The 15,471-nt window shown below is 36.1% G+C and overlaps 1 protein-coding gene across 2 annotated transcripts in view; it reads right to left on the bottom strand.

Annotated features, from left to right (window-relative positions):
* Nucleotides 1-2,769: 2,769 nt before the first annotated feature.
* Nucleotides 2,770-15,471, bottom strand: part of MEOX2 (mesenchyme homeobox 2) — a 52,675-nt gene continuing 39,973 nt past the window's right edge. For both annotated transcript variants that reach the window (XM_063411344.1, XM_063411335.1), the window contains one exon: nucleotides 2,770-3,485. In XM_063411344.1, the coding sequence (XP_063267414.1) occupies nucleotides 3,261-3,485 (225 nt within the window). In that variant the 3' untranslated portion in view covers nucleotides 2,770-3,260. The remainder of the gene's footprint in view (nucleotides 3,486-15,471) is intronic.

Below are 15,471 nucleotides of genomic sequence, written 5' to 3'. Positions count from 1 at the left end.
AAAGTCTTAGCTATACCATATGGCTAGACTGCTAGAAGACTTAACAGTCTGCACACAGATATAAAATAACAAAGATAAAGCAAACCCTTAAATTAGAATTCAAAAGCCTTTATTCATGTCTGTTTTCAGCAACAAAACTATGCAACAACTTTGATACAAAGTCATAGCATCTTACCACACGTGGTCGATCCCAGGAGCTTCCATAAGAGAGTTTTTGGAAGAGGATGAGACACCATCTGCACTGATGAGTCCTGAGCAGACCTGCTAACCTGCAAAGAGGTGCTAAAGCGTGGGGCATTTGTTGCTGCTCTGTGTGGCTTGAGTACGAGCTGGCTGAAATCCAAAAGAAGCATGTCTGTATTTCTGTGGGACTGAGCATGCAAGGAAATTCCTTCAAGACCACAGTAGGAAGATCATTCTGCCTAGACTTCATAGGTTCAGTTGTGTTCATGCAGAATCTCTGCACCACAGTGTGCACACCAATGGTGTACCAACAAACAGTGGTTTAAAGCCACCTGAGGTCTTTCAGTAATCTGAGAAATTAGAGTTACCACCTTAAAGCCATCTTCAAAGTCTGAGCTGCTTTTAAAGCATAGGAAGATTTCAATTTTTTTAGTAGTCATTTTGTTCTGCAATATAAAGTTACATCATTTGGTTCTTTGTTTCAAGGTTCATTCACTTACCTGAACAACAACAAAAAATCTCCTAGCATTATAAATCTATTTGCACCTTTCTCTCTCTTCAACATGAACTCTAAATCTCAGCAGATTCAGTTAAAACTAGGAAAATGGAAAAATACTATCTTTCTCAATAGGAAAAGCTCACTGCTTCCCCATGGCAAGTAACCCAGTCCAATCCCTGTGCCACATACAGAGTTACACACCTCACAAAATGCCTTGGGCTAGGAACACATTGGTGCATTTCGGGTAATGTAAATAAAGCGCTTCCACTTGTAAAGTGTCTGCTCCAACTTGGTTGATCTGTTTTCAGATGCAGTTGTAAACTTTTCATGAAAGACAGCAATAAACAATTCTGCAATCCTTGAAAGGCATTTTTGGCCAGCAGAGAACTTGGAAGACATTTTCTCTCTCTTTTACTAGGAAAACAAGTCACATTATATTTTACTAAATCTCTGTGGTTAAAGAGTGTTTTTTGAAAATTAAAGGTATTTATTTTCAGCTTTACATTGTAATTTTTCATTTTGAAATGTAGTTATATTTCATTTAAGAGGGAGGAAAAAATAGCCAAGAGTAAAAAGCTTTAGTGAGAATCATTGTTTTTTCTGTTCTGATAATCCCTACAAAACCCAAAAAGCCTTTCCCATCCAGACATAAAATCAAAAATATCAAGAGTTCACAATAGTTAGCTTACTTCTCTTATCCCATTCCTGTTCTCAGCACTTCTGTAAGACAAAGGCATTTGAAAAAAACAGAGAAAAAAATGCAAAGCCCCTTTACTGCTGTAATCAATAAAATGCTCTGGAGTCTTTTAAGAAATTAATTACCCATTGCTGGGATATTTTAAACTAAAATGGTCACGACAACAGTTAATGTCCTAGAAAGATCAAAGTTACAGTGGAAAGGATTTGGAAAATAGACACAGATTTCTTGATTGCGTTTAACTTTAATGATGCCCTACTGCTCTACGTAGCAGAGTTTCAGTGGATGCTCACAAGTATTTGCTAGGATATGCACATTTCTTGCTCCCTCTTTTTTTCACTCATCTCCTTCTATCGCACTGCACTACCCAGTCCAATTAATCTCTGAGTTTTTGGGGAGATGTTTTGAGGTTTTTCTTCTACGCAACTTTATTGAACAAAGGCATGATTAATATAAGTATGCATCCCTTCCTTATATTTATTCCCTTTCATCCAATTCCACAAGCTTCAACAAAATAACCCTTTACGTTTGCTCTAAATCTGGAAAAATGGTTGAACAGATTCTTGTTGGTTTTGGCTGAAGACTTCATTAGCTGCTAGTTAAATTTTTGCTGCTAAAGGAAAGATTTTCCCAAATGGATCAAGGCAGAAGGTTTATCCAAGATTAAAAGCCTAAATTTGAAAACTGCTTTGTGTTGTCCCCAGAAGACATTCCAAAAGAAACGAAAGAGACAGAGCTGCTTGGGCAGAAATAATTTTTAGAATCCTATGAAATCACTTTAGAGAAACCAGAGTTATTTAAAAAGGATTATTTATTAAACATATTTTTTTACAAAGTACAATCAATAGTTTGCATTAAATTTTGGGGTTTGGTATTTGCCTGTATGTACACAAAAGCTTATAACAGAAAATGTGTCTTGATTTTACACATGGGACACAATATAGAATTACCTTCATATTTTGATTCCTACCCACATAAGCAGTTGATACTAACTTTCAGTTTATCTGCTGTTTTTTCAAACTGAACGTGAAGCAACAACATTTCTGCAGAATGTCAGCATTTATCAATGTACTAAATTATGACAAAGTCGAAATGAATAATCCTTTGGAAAGTTTCCACTGAGCATGAGTGGATCGTGGCATTTTTGGCAGGTTACTGGACTATCCTTATGATAGTAAAAATCACTTTTTGCAGTTATAAGATAGGAAGAATTGAGGAGCTAGGTAAATTTAATAATACCCTATTAGCAGCAGTTGATAGTAAATGCAACATAAGGTTTGTTTTGTCTGTCATACAAGGATGTGTCCTAGCAGACACTATTGTATTGTTCTCTACTTGAACAAAAGTATCTGCATGTATTGTATGTCTTTGGAAAAACAAAACAAAGATATAGAGACAGAAAGCCATTTATTGTCATGAGTGACTATTGCCATCAGCTAATATGAATGCATTGCTAAAAATTAGTGAAGACAGGAAAATGCTGTAAGGTAAATATATACAGAGTTAAAATACATTTCTTATCCACTAGATAGTGATTTTGTGGCACTGTGGTTTTCAGAATATAACGTCTTTTGAGAGCAATGTAATTTTCAGTGCAAGCTTAAGCAAAAATACCTGCCCGCTGTCATAAAAAACGACAAACAAATCTGGAATGTTCAAAGTAAGTTTGTCTTCCGCTTCTCCACTCTTGAGGCACCTTTAAGACATGGCACTTACTGTAAACCATCTAAGAATTGAAAAAAGCAGACACAATAAGCCTGAATTTTCCATAACAACTTTAAAGATCACTGCCAGAGTCACTTGCATAAGTAAACGATGCCTGTGTAAGGCTTGCCAGCAAAGCATCTTTCCTGAGAAGGGGGCTGGGACACTCTGTGTGTATCATAAGTGTGCGTGCTCAGAGCTGTGGTCGCTGTCGTGGCTGTCGTCGTTGGCTAGTGAGTCCCCGGTGTGCTGGAGCCCGGCGGCGCCGATGCCGGACAGCTCCGAGGGGAGCAGCGTGCCCTTTTTCACGTTCACCAGTTCCTTCTCCCGGGCTGCTGCCCCTTGCTGGCCCCCTTTTACACGCTTCCACTTCATCCGTCTGTTCTGGAACCAAACTTTTACCTTCACAGGAGAAAGACAAAACAGGAAAATAATGGTGGGGTCACTAAAGGTAAACATGAACTTTCTACCTGTAGCACAGCGCTTGGGAATTAGATTTTTCTAATGTGCCTTTCTGTTTGGATGGTAAAGAGCTTACCAAGCTTTCCCTGAAGATCAGGCAATTCAGTTTTGGATGAGATGTGAACACTGGGAATAATGACTGCAAGGGAGGAAAAGGGGTTACTCTAAGAAGATAGCTGGACCATCTGCTACAGACGGTTCTGTAGGAACATATCTGAGCCCTTTAGAAAACATTAAAAAGATCACATAGTTTTGAAAAATATATTTATGTCATTTTTCAGGAAGAAAAACAAAGACAGAATGTTTCCCATCAAGAGACTGTCTGAAAGAACATACATATTGAGTAACAGAGAACCCTTTATCAGAGGGTAGTTACTCTGCAAAGCAACTTGCCTGAAAAGTTGGCATTGCTTTCTGCTTTGTTTCTGTAAGCTGGGGATGATTGTCAGGTGCAGCACTTCAAAGGTGCCTTTTTTTTAAACTTGCTGAAGTATTAAAAGACCGTTTCTTACTATAAGAGCTTAAGATTTCCCTGTCTGTTTCACAAATGTATTCAAATTATTCTAGTCAACTGATCCTTTATTTTGCGACATTTAACCATAGGCCCTGATCAATTTTTTTAGACAAATAAATATCCCCAAAGTCAGAAGGTAAGGAATTTATAAACTTGATTCAAAATTATCAAATTATTTCAGATAAGAATGAAAAAGAAATTAATAACATGGAAGACTAAAAATGTATCTGTGTTTAAGTCACATTAAACCCCAAGATTTTACTGCAGCTGAAAGTCATCTCTCCTCCTCCCCATCTCTGTAAGGAAATATATGAAGGAAAAGTAAACCTAAAATATTTGCACTGCAAACCACAATATTTTTTCAATAGGCAAAAGAAAATTAGAGAAAAAAGATGTGCATAGCAGCTGTAAAATATATTAGACCAGACTAAAGGCTGATTTCTGATCAGCTTCAAGTACTGTCACTGAGAACAGTTTGAATAAAATATTGTTCAGTTTGATTAATTTAGAGTTAATGTTGCTAAAAATCTTGTGTGTATGTGTGCAGCTCTTCAGATGAAGGTTCCACAGAAAAATAAACAATGCCTGCAACGTTTAACTTGGAAAAAAAAACAAGAAAGCTTGCAGTGCTAGTATATCCTCTGCTGTGTTTAGCAGAATGTGTTTCAGAGTTTTAAAAGAATCAGCAAGCAACAGGCACAGCAGGACATATTGTACAACATGAGTAATAGAGCCACAAAAATGCTGTTTTGCTGAATCTGTCTTACACATCCAGGAAACCTCACAGTTTTTAACCTTTACTATCACTTGGACTTTTACATTATAATCTTACTACAATTGAACTGATAGATAGTGCGATAGTGTCACTATCTTTGTAAATGTGTATAGGAAGAAAGAGAGGTTATTTTTTTAATACTCTATATTCCTGTTAAAGCTAAAGTGAGCTGTTAAAGCAAATCACTAGGGAACAGAGCAAAATGATTCCAGGTTAGTTAAGAGCCCTAAAGCACAGGACACCTTTTCCTCTAGTCAACTCATCAGAGCCGAAAAAATCAAACACCAAAAATAACACACTTTGGATTGGACCCATTATCACGGCATATTATCACACTTCTTATGAAAGAAGTGCCAAGAGAATTTTCTTTGGTAAGAAGAAATTACAGGACTGGAGTAACTGTTTAAAGGTCCAAGCGATTCTCTGGGTATTTTATGTCCTTGAACATTCACAGAATAATTCACAGCACTCAAAGCCTAGAACAGAGTAATAATGTATAGAAATAAAAATGTATATTGTATGGTTTCAAGAAAAATGACAATGATACATTTGAAATAAAAGTTTCAGTGCACAGCCTGGATGCAACCTACTCTAACTTACCGGAACAGGAGGCATCCAGGCCTCCTGGGTGCGATCAGTTCATTTGAGTACTTGAGAAACTGAAGCTAATACTCCTATGACCAGTCAGACACTGTCCTGGGTGGGACAGGAGTGAGCAGGATGATTACCACCTGGCTTCTGTTACAGGTGCTAATTTCTGTTCTCTCACAGACAAAACTAATTCTCACATCTGCTCAGCTGACATTTCTTGACTGTTTTCTACTGTAATTTAATAAATTATTCTGGTTTTTATTTTTTATGACAATACATTTTTGTTCCGCTTGTTATAATTCAGGCCACTTCACATAGCAGGGTGGAGAGCAGTCTGTCTCCCTGAGCATTACACCCAAAAGATTGACACCAGCTCCCAGGTAATGAGTAGCTGGATCCAGGCTGGGATGTACCTCTTCTCTCAGATCACCAACCTTCAGATCAGCTGGTAAGATCGTGCCTTGAAGTGCCTCCACCAGGGATAAGCAGAGGTCAGTATCTGCATATTGGCTGATATAAATCAGTTAAGGGATGATGGCTTCCCTTTTCAAGAGTAAGCACAAGAGAACATTTGCATACTCCTCCAAGGATCCAGCATGCTATGTCTGTGTGTGACCCACTGTATGGGAAACATGCATTTGGGAAAAGCTGGGCTGAAACAACTCTAGCTACTTTTGCATGCACTCTCTTGAGTGTAGAAGGGAGAGAGTAACCCTGACAATCTCGAAGGAGGAAATATACATTTGAAGGACATACAGCCTTCCCACGAAGAGAAAATGGTAACAATGTTTAAAAGGGGGGGAAAGGCTTTTTTTTTAGTTTATTACTTTAAATAAACTCCATCTGATTTACTTATAGAATGTAAAATAAGCAATTGCCTTTTCAGTATGTCAAAGATTATTCTCAAAAGCTAGAAATAATTTATAGTGAAGTTTATAATTGAAAATATCGTGAGTTTATTTTGATGCCATTTGCTGTGTTAATGTACCTCAGGGCTCTTAAATAAGGGAATACATTCTATATACACAAAATACCTTTAATATCTATTTCTGTATGTCCTCCATTATGAAGTGTTGAAGTCCACTTTTGATCTGATCTAAAGTACACTAATGTCAACATGAGTTTTTTCATACAGCTCAATAGACTCTAAATAAAGAAGATTTTAGTGTTCATGTGTTAATAATATGAGACAGGTACTTCACTTGTTATTTCCTCTAGAGATCAAATTAAGATTTTGGAATTCTGAACTTCCTTTGGAACTGAAGAGCCAGTTATAGAGGGTATAATTGTTACTGATATGTGATCCATTGATATTTTAGTAATGGAAAGGAAGTGAAGCAAACTTTGTGTGAAGAAATTCAGAGCATCAGTCTATCTTGAATCATGGAAAAACATACCTTTTAAACACAACAACTGATTAAAATCTCTCGGGTCTTGTATAAAACATGAATCAAAACAAAACATCCTGAGAAACATAAAGGAGAGAGGACAAAGAAATAAGATAGAAAATAAAAGGAATAGAATAGAATAGAATAGAATAGAATAGAATAGAATAGAATAGAATAGAATAGAATAGAATAGATCAAGAGTGACAGAGTGACTGAATGAATGAAAGAATAATAAAGAAAAATTAAAATAAAAATAAAGGATAGAGAAAAAAAAATCCTTACTGAAGTGAACCTGAAAAATTTTGGAAATTTCCCCCATTGGAAGAAGTAGTAGTGACAATTACAACTTTTGCAAAAAATTATATCCTTTAAAGAAGCTTAAATATCTATTGTAACAAACTTAATACCATTTACAAAGCTTTTAATGTTATTTTTCAGGGCTAAGTTAACTCCAACAGTGTCGTAGTGTGCTCACCACCTCCCAGAATCAGGTCCTGATAGCCTACTGTTTATTGAAATACACTCCCTCTTCTCCACCCTTTGACTAGCACAACTTGAGTGTACAGAGCAAGCAGATGGATGCACAGAAAACAAAGGAAGTGGCGGGAAATGAGCTATATTAAAGATGATGGTAGCATTAACAGCTGTTTCTAAATGAGCCAGTCTATTGAGCACATCTGCTTACTGGCACGAAAGCCCTGTTTCTTTTCCCTTAGTCAACAAGTTGTTTAGCATCTGCATCTCCACATCTGATGATTACACTGTTACTTAAGATATGAGTAAATTATTTCTCATCGCGTATCAACTGATATACAAGATAAATGTTTTTGCTGTGACCAATCTATTTTAAGGTCTGCTCTGTAGGAATCATAGGAGGGGAGTCAAAACAAGGAGGCTGACATTATTAGTGTCTACATTGCCAAAATAATTATTACATACTTATGATATATAGGTCCTTAGTAGTCTTAAGGGCCATAGGATGTGTTGGGTTGCATGTGTATCTTTAATATAACTTCCTGATGTGGACATCAACAAATCCTTTTGATTAAAAATGTAAATATTTCTTAAACTTCTGATTTAATGCTCCTTCTTCAGCAGAGCCTTTCAGTTATGTTAACTTTAAGAGTAGTTGACTGAAAAATTAATGACTGAATTCAAACTACCTTAATTTATTCTAACTTTATTCTATTCCCTTTATTCTTTTAATAAAAAATACTTTCTCTTTATAAAAGCTATTTTCTGGACATGAAAATCCTTTCCTAAAATCAGGTTTTCTATTGCAGGTTTTAGTGGCATAAGTCCCAAAAGAGGTTAAAATTTGAGGCCTGATATCTAGAGAGTCTTAAAAATTTAAAAAAAAGTGTGTTGTGCCAGTTGTAACTGTTCTTTTGCTTTAAGAGATCCATATTTCTAAGCAAGAGTCTTTGCAGTCAGTAGCCTAAATTGCATGTTTTAACATACCTAAATGATATGTCATGAAGACCAAACCATCATGCCTTTAAAGCATTCTGTCTGGGTCAGCCACTGTCCATTTTCTTTTGCTTTTATTATTTTTAAAACTTTCAATTTATTTTCCTTTAATACAGACAAACATAGGAACAACAAAAAATATCCCTGAGTTTTTGAAATTAGAAAAGAAAATGAGGTTTACTTCTAAACTTTCTTTGGCCTTGAAAACATTCCTGTTATTTTTAGATAGTACATTTATGCTGCCAAGTTTTAAGGAAAGTCAAACTCCTGAACTTTACAGAAATCCCTGGTGTTATACAGCTGAAGCTTACCTTTTTTGCGTATATAGAGATACTATTTTCATGATAGTTTATTTGGAACCCCATAGAAGTAAATATAAATGTACAACCTACAAAAAAATAATCATAGAATATGACTTGAAGGAATTCCATTTTCTATTCCAAAGAAATTCTCATAAAAATCTCAAATATATTTTTGAGATTAAATCTAGTTTAAATAAATCTTAGTATTAAATGTCTTCTTAGTTATTATAAAATCTTTCCAAAATCCATCACTTGAAGAAAATTGACTTCTCTTTGGAAATTAATGAGTGGTACCAGAACCTTGTGATTAAAATTACTTAAGTCACCTGCTCACTTATTTAAAATGATCTGCTCCGTGTTACATTACAGAACTTTGCACTGAATGTGTACCAGTACTTTGCAGCAGCTGTTGAGAAAAAGGGGAGGTTTTGGCAGGTGCACAAAGGACAGCTGGAGCTTTTGGCACCCAGGAAGGTGTAGGAGTGAGTTCTGGTTTATCGTTACATAAAAGTCAGTTGAGATTTTGGTACTCTTAGGTGATACATTCTCCTTTCTACCTCCCACGTTTGAACAGGGGTGGAATAGACATTATATTTCAGAGGACAGAAGAGATAGCAGTACTTCATTCCAGTTTCAGAGATCTTTGGGAGCACTCAGTTTACCTCCCTCTAGTCCATCCAAAGAACAGTTGCCTTTTCCACCAATCAATTCAAAACTGATTTCATGATCAGACAGCTAAACCTCCTGAATCAAAACCTCTCTAGAGCATATTTTGCAGGTAACATATCTTAAGCAGGAAGTTCTACACTATTTCAGGTACCTTCCTCCTACTGACCTGTTCTACATAATCTAAGGATGTAATTTTTGTAAAATTAGTCTTTCCTTTTTTTTTTTTGGTTAAAAGCAAAGAAAGGCAATCTGTGGGGCTGCTGCTAAAACTCCCTCTACTTTCTTTCCTGTAATACATCTTTTTAGAGCCTACTTTCATCCATTTCTTTACATATGTATTGTACCTAAAGAGGGCTTACAAGGATGGAGAGGGACTTCTGATAAGGGCATATAGTGATAGGACAACAGGGAATGGTTTTACGACGAAGGAAGGTAGGCTTAGATTAGATATTAGGAAGAAAATCCCTACTGTGAGGGTGAGGTTGCCCAGAGAGGTTGTGAACTCTCCATCCCTGTAAGTGTTCAAAACTGGAATGGATGAGGATCTGAGCAACTCGGTCTAGTGAACATTTCAGTTGGAATTAGCTGATCTTTAAGGTACTCTAACCCAAACAATTCCATGATTCTATGATTGTGTGATTCCAAATCTACAAAATAAACAAACGGTGGAAAATTAATTTTCGGGGAAGATGATTTCTAGCTAAACTTTCCTCTTCTTTGTGTAGACATTTACTTTCATGAATTACTCACATGTAGAGTATTTTACTTCATGATAAAAAAACCTGTAATGTGCATCACTTTGCACCCATTTTGCACAGATCAGCATTTCTCAATGGCCTGCATTAAAAATATCTCTTTTATTCTACATGTTCATTTTTAACTATCCAAAATCATTGGTTCTCCACTGATTTCTTCTACTTCTTAAAGTGACAACAAATGATAAATTTAAATTACAAATTTAGCACTCTCTTGCTAAACAGTTGACAGAAGAAGCCACAGCTTTCTCAACTTGAGTCTAAGAAAGAGCAGGGGTAAGTGCTGGCAGTGCCTCGCACACTTTGCAAAAGCAGCTGTATGAGCTGCTAATGTTCCTGTCTATATCACATATGCCTCTTGGCACAGGCAGAGGTCTCTCCCCACCCTGTACCTCATGGGGTTTCTCTGCAGGTGTAGGGTCGATTCACAACTAACAGCTTGAAGCTCATGTATCTTTGCATCCGAATGGCTTGTTTGAATTCAATCAATATTGCAAATTAAATATCCTGATTGCATTTTTGCTACGTGATTTTTAAAAATAATTATTGTACAAATCCAAATTATGCACAAATTATAACTAAGTTTTCTAGCTGCATTCTTTCCTGAGAAAGAACAGAGGTAGCACAGTAAGTCTTACTGCAGGTATTCATATTGTTCAAGACAAACATCAAAGTTTTATTTTATTAAGAGTGTTACTTTAAATAAACAAAAAAATCTAAAGGATTTCAAGCCACACAAACTCATTATTATAGTGTGGATAGAGTGTGCTTAGCAAATGGAAGTGTGGAATGAGCAGCTGCCTTTCAGAGATGTGACAGCATGACAGACAGATATGGTCAAGCCTGTCCTATCAATACTGTTTGATTTTCTTTGATTTTTGTTTGAAACTATTCACCACTTAACCTCAGAAAATGATCTCCCTAAAGTAGAAAACTATGCCATGTAATGCACAAAAAGGCTGTTATACTTCCAGAGGCTGTGCAGAACAAACACATGATGGAGGAATATTGAACTCCCTGTTTTCTTGCCTGGGTGGCCAAGTGAAGCCACTTTTACCTTACCAGTGAAGTCTAAAAAATGCAGTGATTAGCCTCCCTGGACCTTTGTACTGCTGGGAAGTATTTTAATCAAGTCGCTTGTCATGAAGCTTCGAGGTAACCAGGTCTGGAGAAAACTTTTCTAATGGTAAACTTCATGTAGTATTTGCATGGTCTTAACAATGTGGTGCTACAGTGTGGGTTATGGTACTATACCGAAGTATAATTTAAATAATAGTGCTGCTTGCTTCCATTTCTGGCAGAAAAAGGCACCACAAAGCTTCTTTCTTTGTGACTCATTCCATGTTGGTACCATATGCATGGAAGCCAAACACTTGATACAAAAGCTTTCTTCACTTGGACAAAATTCTGTCCTTTGCCTATGCAAAATCAATGGCTTTAGGCCTTTTATAAATGATTGGTGGCTTCTAGGCAGATATTAGAAATTAAAGTTGAGAAGAACTAAACCTCCCGTTGCCATCAGCAGAATTCAATCTGACTAGGTGGGATTTTCCGTTTATGTTGGCAAACTGAAGCATTACATATTTGGACTGTTTATTCCGGTAACCTTAGCTAGCCTGGAGAACTGCAACATTACTCGTTTGATTAGCTCCATGCAAAAAGATCTTGCGAGATGGAAAGATCTCCTACTCTTTCTATATTTGGCAGGATCAATTCCATAAAAATGTCCATTTTGCCACTCCTCTGATACCCCACTGCAGCTGCTTCCTCTCCTCATCCCACAGTGAGATATTAAAAAGTCTGCATGGAGCCTTCTCCAAGTTTATCTGGAGGCACAAAAAAGCCAAGAATGCGCTTGTCAAGGTTACAAATATCTAGGGAGCTCAGATAGTTTTTAGTCTAACTAGTTCTTCAAAATATAATAGAGGCCTGCCAGCTGAAAATTATTAAGTGCTGCCTGATCTGGGATTGTGAGTGCACTCTATAGGAGAGGGAGCAAGAATTATATGTACCTATATTTCTGGAATACTTACAATACTATAATAGAGCCATCCTACCACCAGATGTGCTTATAATGCTCTCAAAGTGCACTCTTAACATCTAGGCAATTGAGGCACTTATTTCATTTCATCCAGTCTTGTAACTCAGGTTTCCTTTTTAGGGAGTGAGAGGATTATTTCCTTCTCCTGAGCCATATGTTGTTAGGGATTTTTTTTTCACTATTATTTTTGTGAAATGGCCTTCCATGAATCATTTATGTTTGAACTGATCTTGTAAATTATTTCAAAAGTCAAATGAAGCCTTACTTTGATGACTGCAGAAAGCTTTAATACCCTTATATAGCTTTTTAAATATGGTTAGACATATGTTTTTTTCTACAGCTTGTTTAAATGCCAGAAAGGTAATTATGAAGTGTTAGTTGGTCAGCACCTCTTTTAATCTGTGGCGTATGGTAGAAATTATCACTGTAGTCAAGAAGAAGATAGAGATTTTTTAAGATAATAGGCTCCATGATTTATCTCACATCTTGAGAAATAACTGAAAGTTGTAGCTTTAGGATGACTCAACAATACTTTCCCCAGATTATTTTGTTGTTCTTCTGTCTCTGAATAATACACTTGTAATTTTTTTTTAAATCCTAGTGAAAAAATAATGCTAAACACATAATTCCATCGGGGTTACATCTGCTCTCAAACCTATTTTCCAGGCAGATATGTTAGTTCACCCAAAAGTGGCTACTTTTTTGCCATTGTACTATTTCAAGCAAGTTTCATTTCTCTGTATGCAAATTCAATGTTTCATGAGAGGTCAAGAAATCTCCCAACACCAAGAGGCCTACAGCATGTGATGAGATCAAGGCTATCACTTGTGTGTTCTCTTATTTCAAACAAAGGAACTATAACTACTTTCCAACAAAGAACCTATCAACTATAGCATTTTCTGCTATGCAGCTTTGGGGGAAAATACTAAAGAAAAACGGTTCCGCAAACAGCAATTTTCTAAAAATGCTGTCTCACAGGAAAGCGGGCGGGCATGGTGGATGATTCCATCAATATATTTTAGATAATTTTTTGCACCTGTTTAAGGCAGGTATCAAATACGATCTCCTCTGTAGGGACAGCTAGTTTGGAAAAAAGTAGTAACACTAGTAAGAATGAAAGTAAGTGCTGTTATCTCGCTCAAGAGTAATGATTCATTTTGGTAATGATGGAAAGACAGATCCTGAAGGAGAGTTCCCTCTCTTAACAGGAGAGAAAAGAAATATTAGTGTCACACCATGCTCCCCCTGAAGTACATTTTTAAGTCACTGGAGGAAAACTGATGTAAAACAAGTATGCAAGAAGAGCCAAGTCTTGATTTATGGCATTCAGCTTCAGAAGTCTGCCATATACCATGGAAACCTATAGCCAGATTCATGCTATTTACACCATTTTTCTATCAAGGCAATATATTTGCTTTAAAAGAGACATTTGTACTTTACAACATTACTTGGCTTAGTATGATTCAGAAACTGAAAAATATGTCCAGAATTTCCCCTCAGTTTTCATTTTTTTAGTTAACAATACAGTTTTTATGCTTTCCTTTGTTTCTTCTTCTCCTTTTCTCAGACCATTTTACAGTGGAAGATACAGAACTGGATTCTATCAAACTAAAAATCTTGATGTTTTCCTTTTCTATGGTGGTGTTAAACAGGAAGGCAGGAAGGAAGGAAGAAAGGGAGTTATCTCAAGGAGCTCAGTTGTCAGTCTGTGATAATCTGGGGAAGCAGAGAAGGATTAGATTACATAATTAAATAGACTAATGACAATTCTATAGAAATTATCACAATAATCAGCAGAATGCTTAAAACTGATGCTTTGTGACAGCTGGAGAACAGTAAGTACTGCCACGACTTAAATAAATTCTCTGTGTTTTTGTATCTGGGCTGCCTTTTCTCCTTCAGAAACAATATTCGATCTTTATCTGTCCCCTTTTCAGTATGCTAAATGCTTTTAGATTAACTATTTCCTTCGGGACAGTGAACTCTCTCATTTATTTGTACTACTCAACATGATCTTTGAAGAAAAGAATATAGCATTTATTAGGGAGAACACTTAAATTCTAGGCCAGATTCACCATTATTAAATATAGCGATATATTCAGCTGACTGATTCATGTCAAATTGTCCAGCAGATTTTTTTTTTTTAATTTATTTATCGTTCAGTTTCATACTGACTGTACCTTTGTCACCAAGACAAGAATTCATTCCTTCTCCTCTTAGCTGTCAAAATCAGGTGTGAATCTAAATAGAGTAGGTAGTGGAAATGAAACAAGGCAAAATTTTATCCATTGTTTGATACAAAATGATGTGCTTCAGAAACATAACTACTGAAACATAACTGAAAATTACCCCAGTATAAAACTGGCAAGGTGGTCAAATCAATCAAGAAATTGCTGTGTTTTTCTTGAAAAGCTCAATGGCACAGCCATTGTCTAGAAACTTCCAAGGCAAAAAGCTATTGCATTTGCTTTTGTGAGTAAATGTGTTAATTTTTTTTAGAAAAGGCTGGATTTTTTGCTGAATTCGATATATGTACCTATGGCAGGTGTTAATGAAACTCAAGAAAATTGCAGATCTTCTTATATGTAGACTTCACAAATCATTATGCTGTTTTGTTCTCTACTTTTTACTATGTCATTGTCTTACTGATTGCATCTAAAACCATCCCTCAATCTCATATTGATTCCTGAAAAAAGAATGACTATCAGTGGGCAAAAAGCTTCCCATTTCAATATTAGAACTGTAGGAAGTGTTTCATCAAATTTTGTATACTTGAGGCACATATTCTAAACTTTACTAAAACACATTTTCAAGATGTCTACATTGATATAATTATTATTTGAAAAGTGATTTCACTACCTATTTAGTGTCTAGAGATGAGATCCTGAAATATTTTAATGCATGTGTAACATGGATATTTCCATTAGAAATCAATGTGACAACAGGCATGATGAAATTTAAGCACATGCAGAAGCGTTTCCTGGACCAGGATTTTGTGAGCAGGAAACCAATAACAGTGATAAGAAATTCCATCATCTCTGCTTTCACAGAGCAGGGCAAGATAAAGGGGTTTAAAATGCATGTATCCCAGTTTTGCTGGCATTCCCATTTTTGCTGCCATCTGGAAACAGGATGTTCAGAAACTCTGCATTAATGGCCACTGCATATACTTAATATGAAATATTTTGAACCAAGACGCTCGTATTTGTTGCATGCAGGCAAACCAACTACTTGTGCATACAGTGTTTGGGACCTACCCCCGTTCAATGACATCAGTGTGGACACATTAGAAAAGACATGCACCCATCTAACAGATCTATTACTTATGCTTTTATCTTCCATCTCTGCCTAATAGATGTTAATTAATCTGTAAGTGGTAAATATAGAAGTATAAATTGCTTTCATAGCAGAGAGATAATAA

The sequence above is a fragment of the Prinia subflava genome, chromosome 1 (genome assembly GCF_021018805.1).
Source record: "Prinia subflava isolate CZ2003 ecotype Zambia chromosome 1, Cam_Psub_1.2, whole genome shotgun sequence".
Classification (NCBI taxonomy): domain Eukaryota; kingdom Metazoa; phylum Chordata; class Aves; order Passeriformes; family Cisticolidae; genus Prinia; species Prinia subflava.
This window is presented reverse-complemented; position numbering and strand designations above follow the sequence as displayed.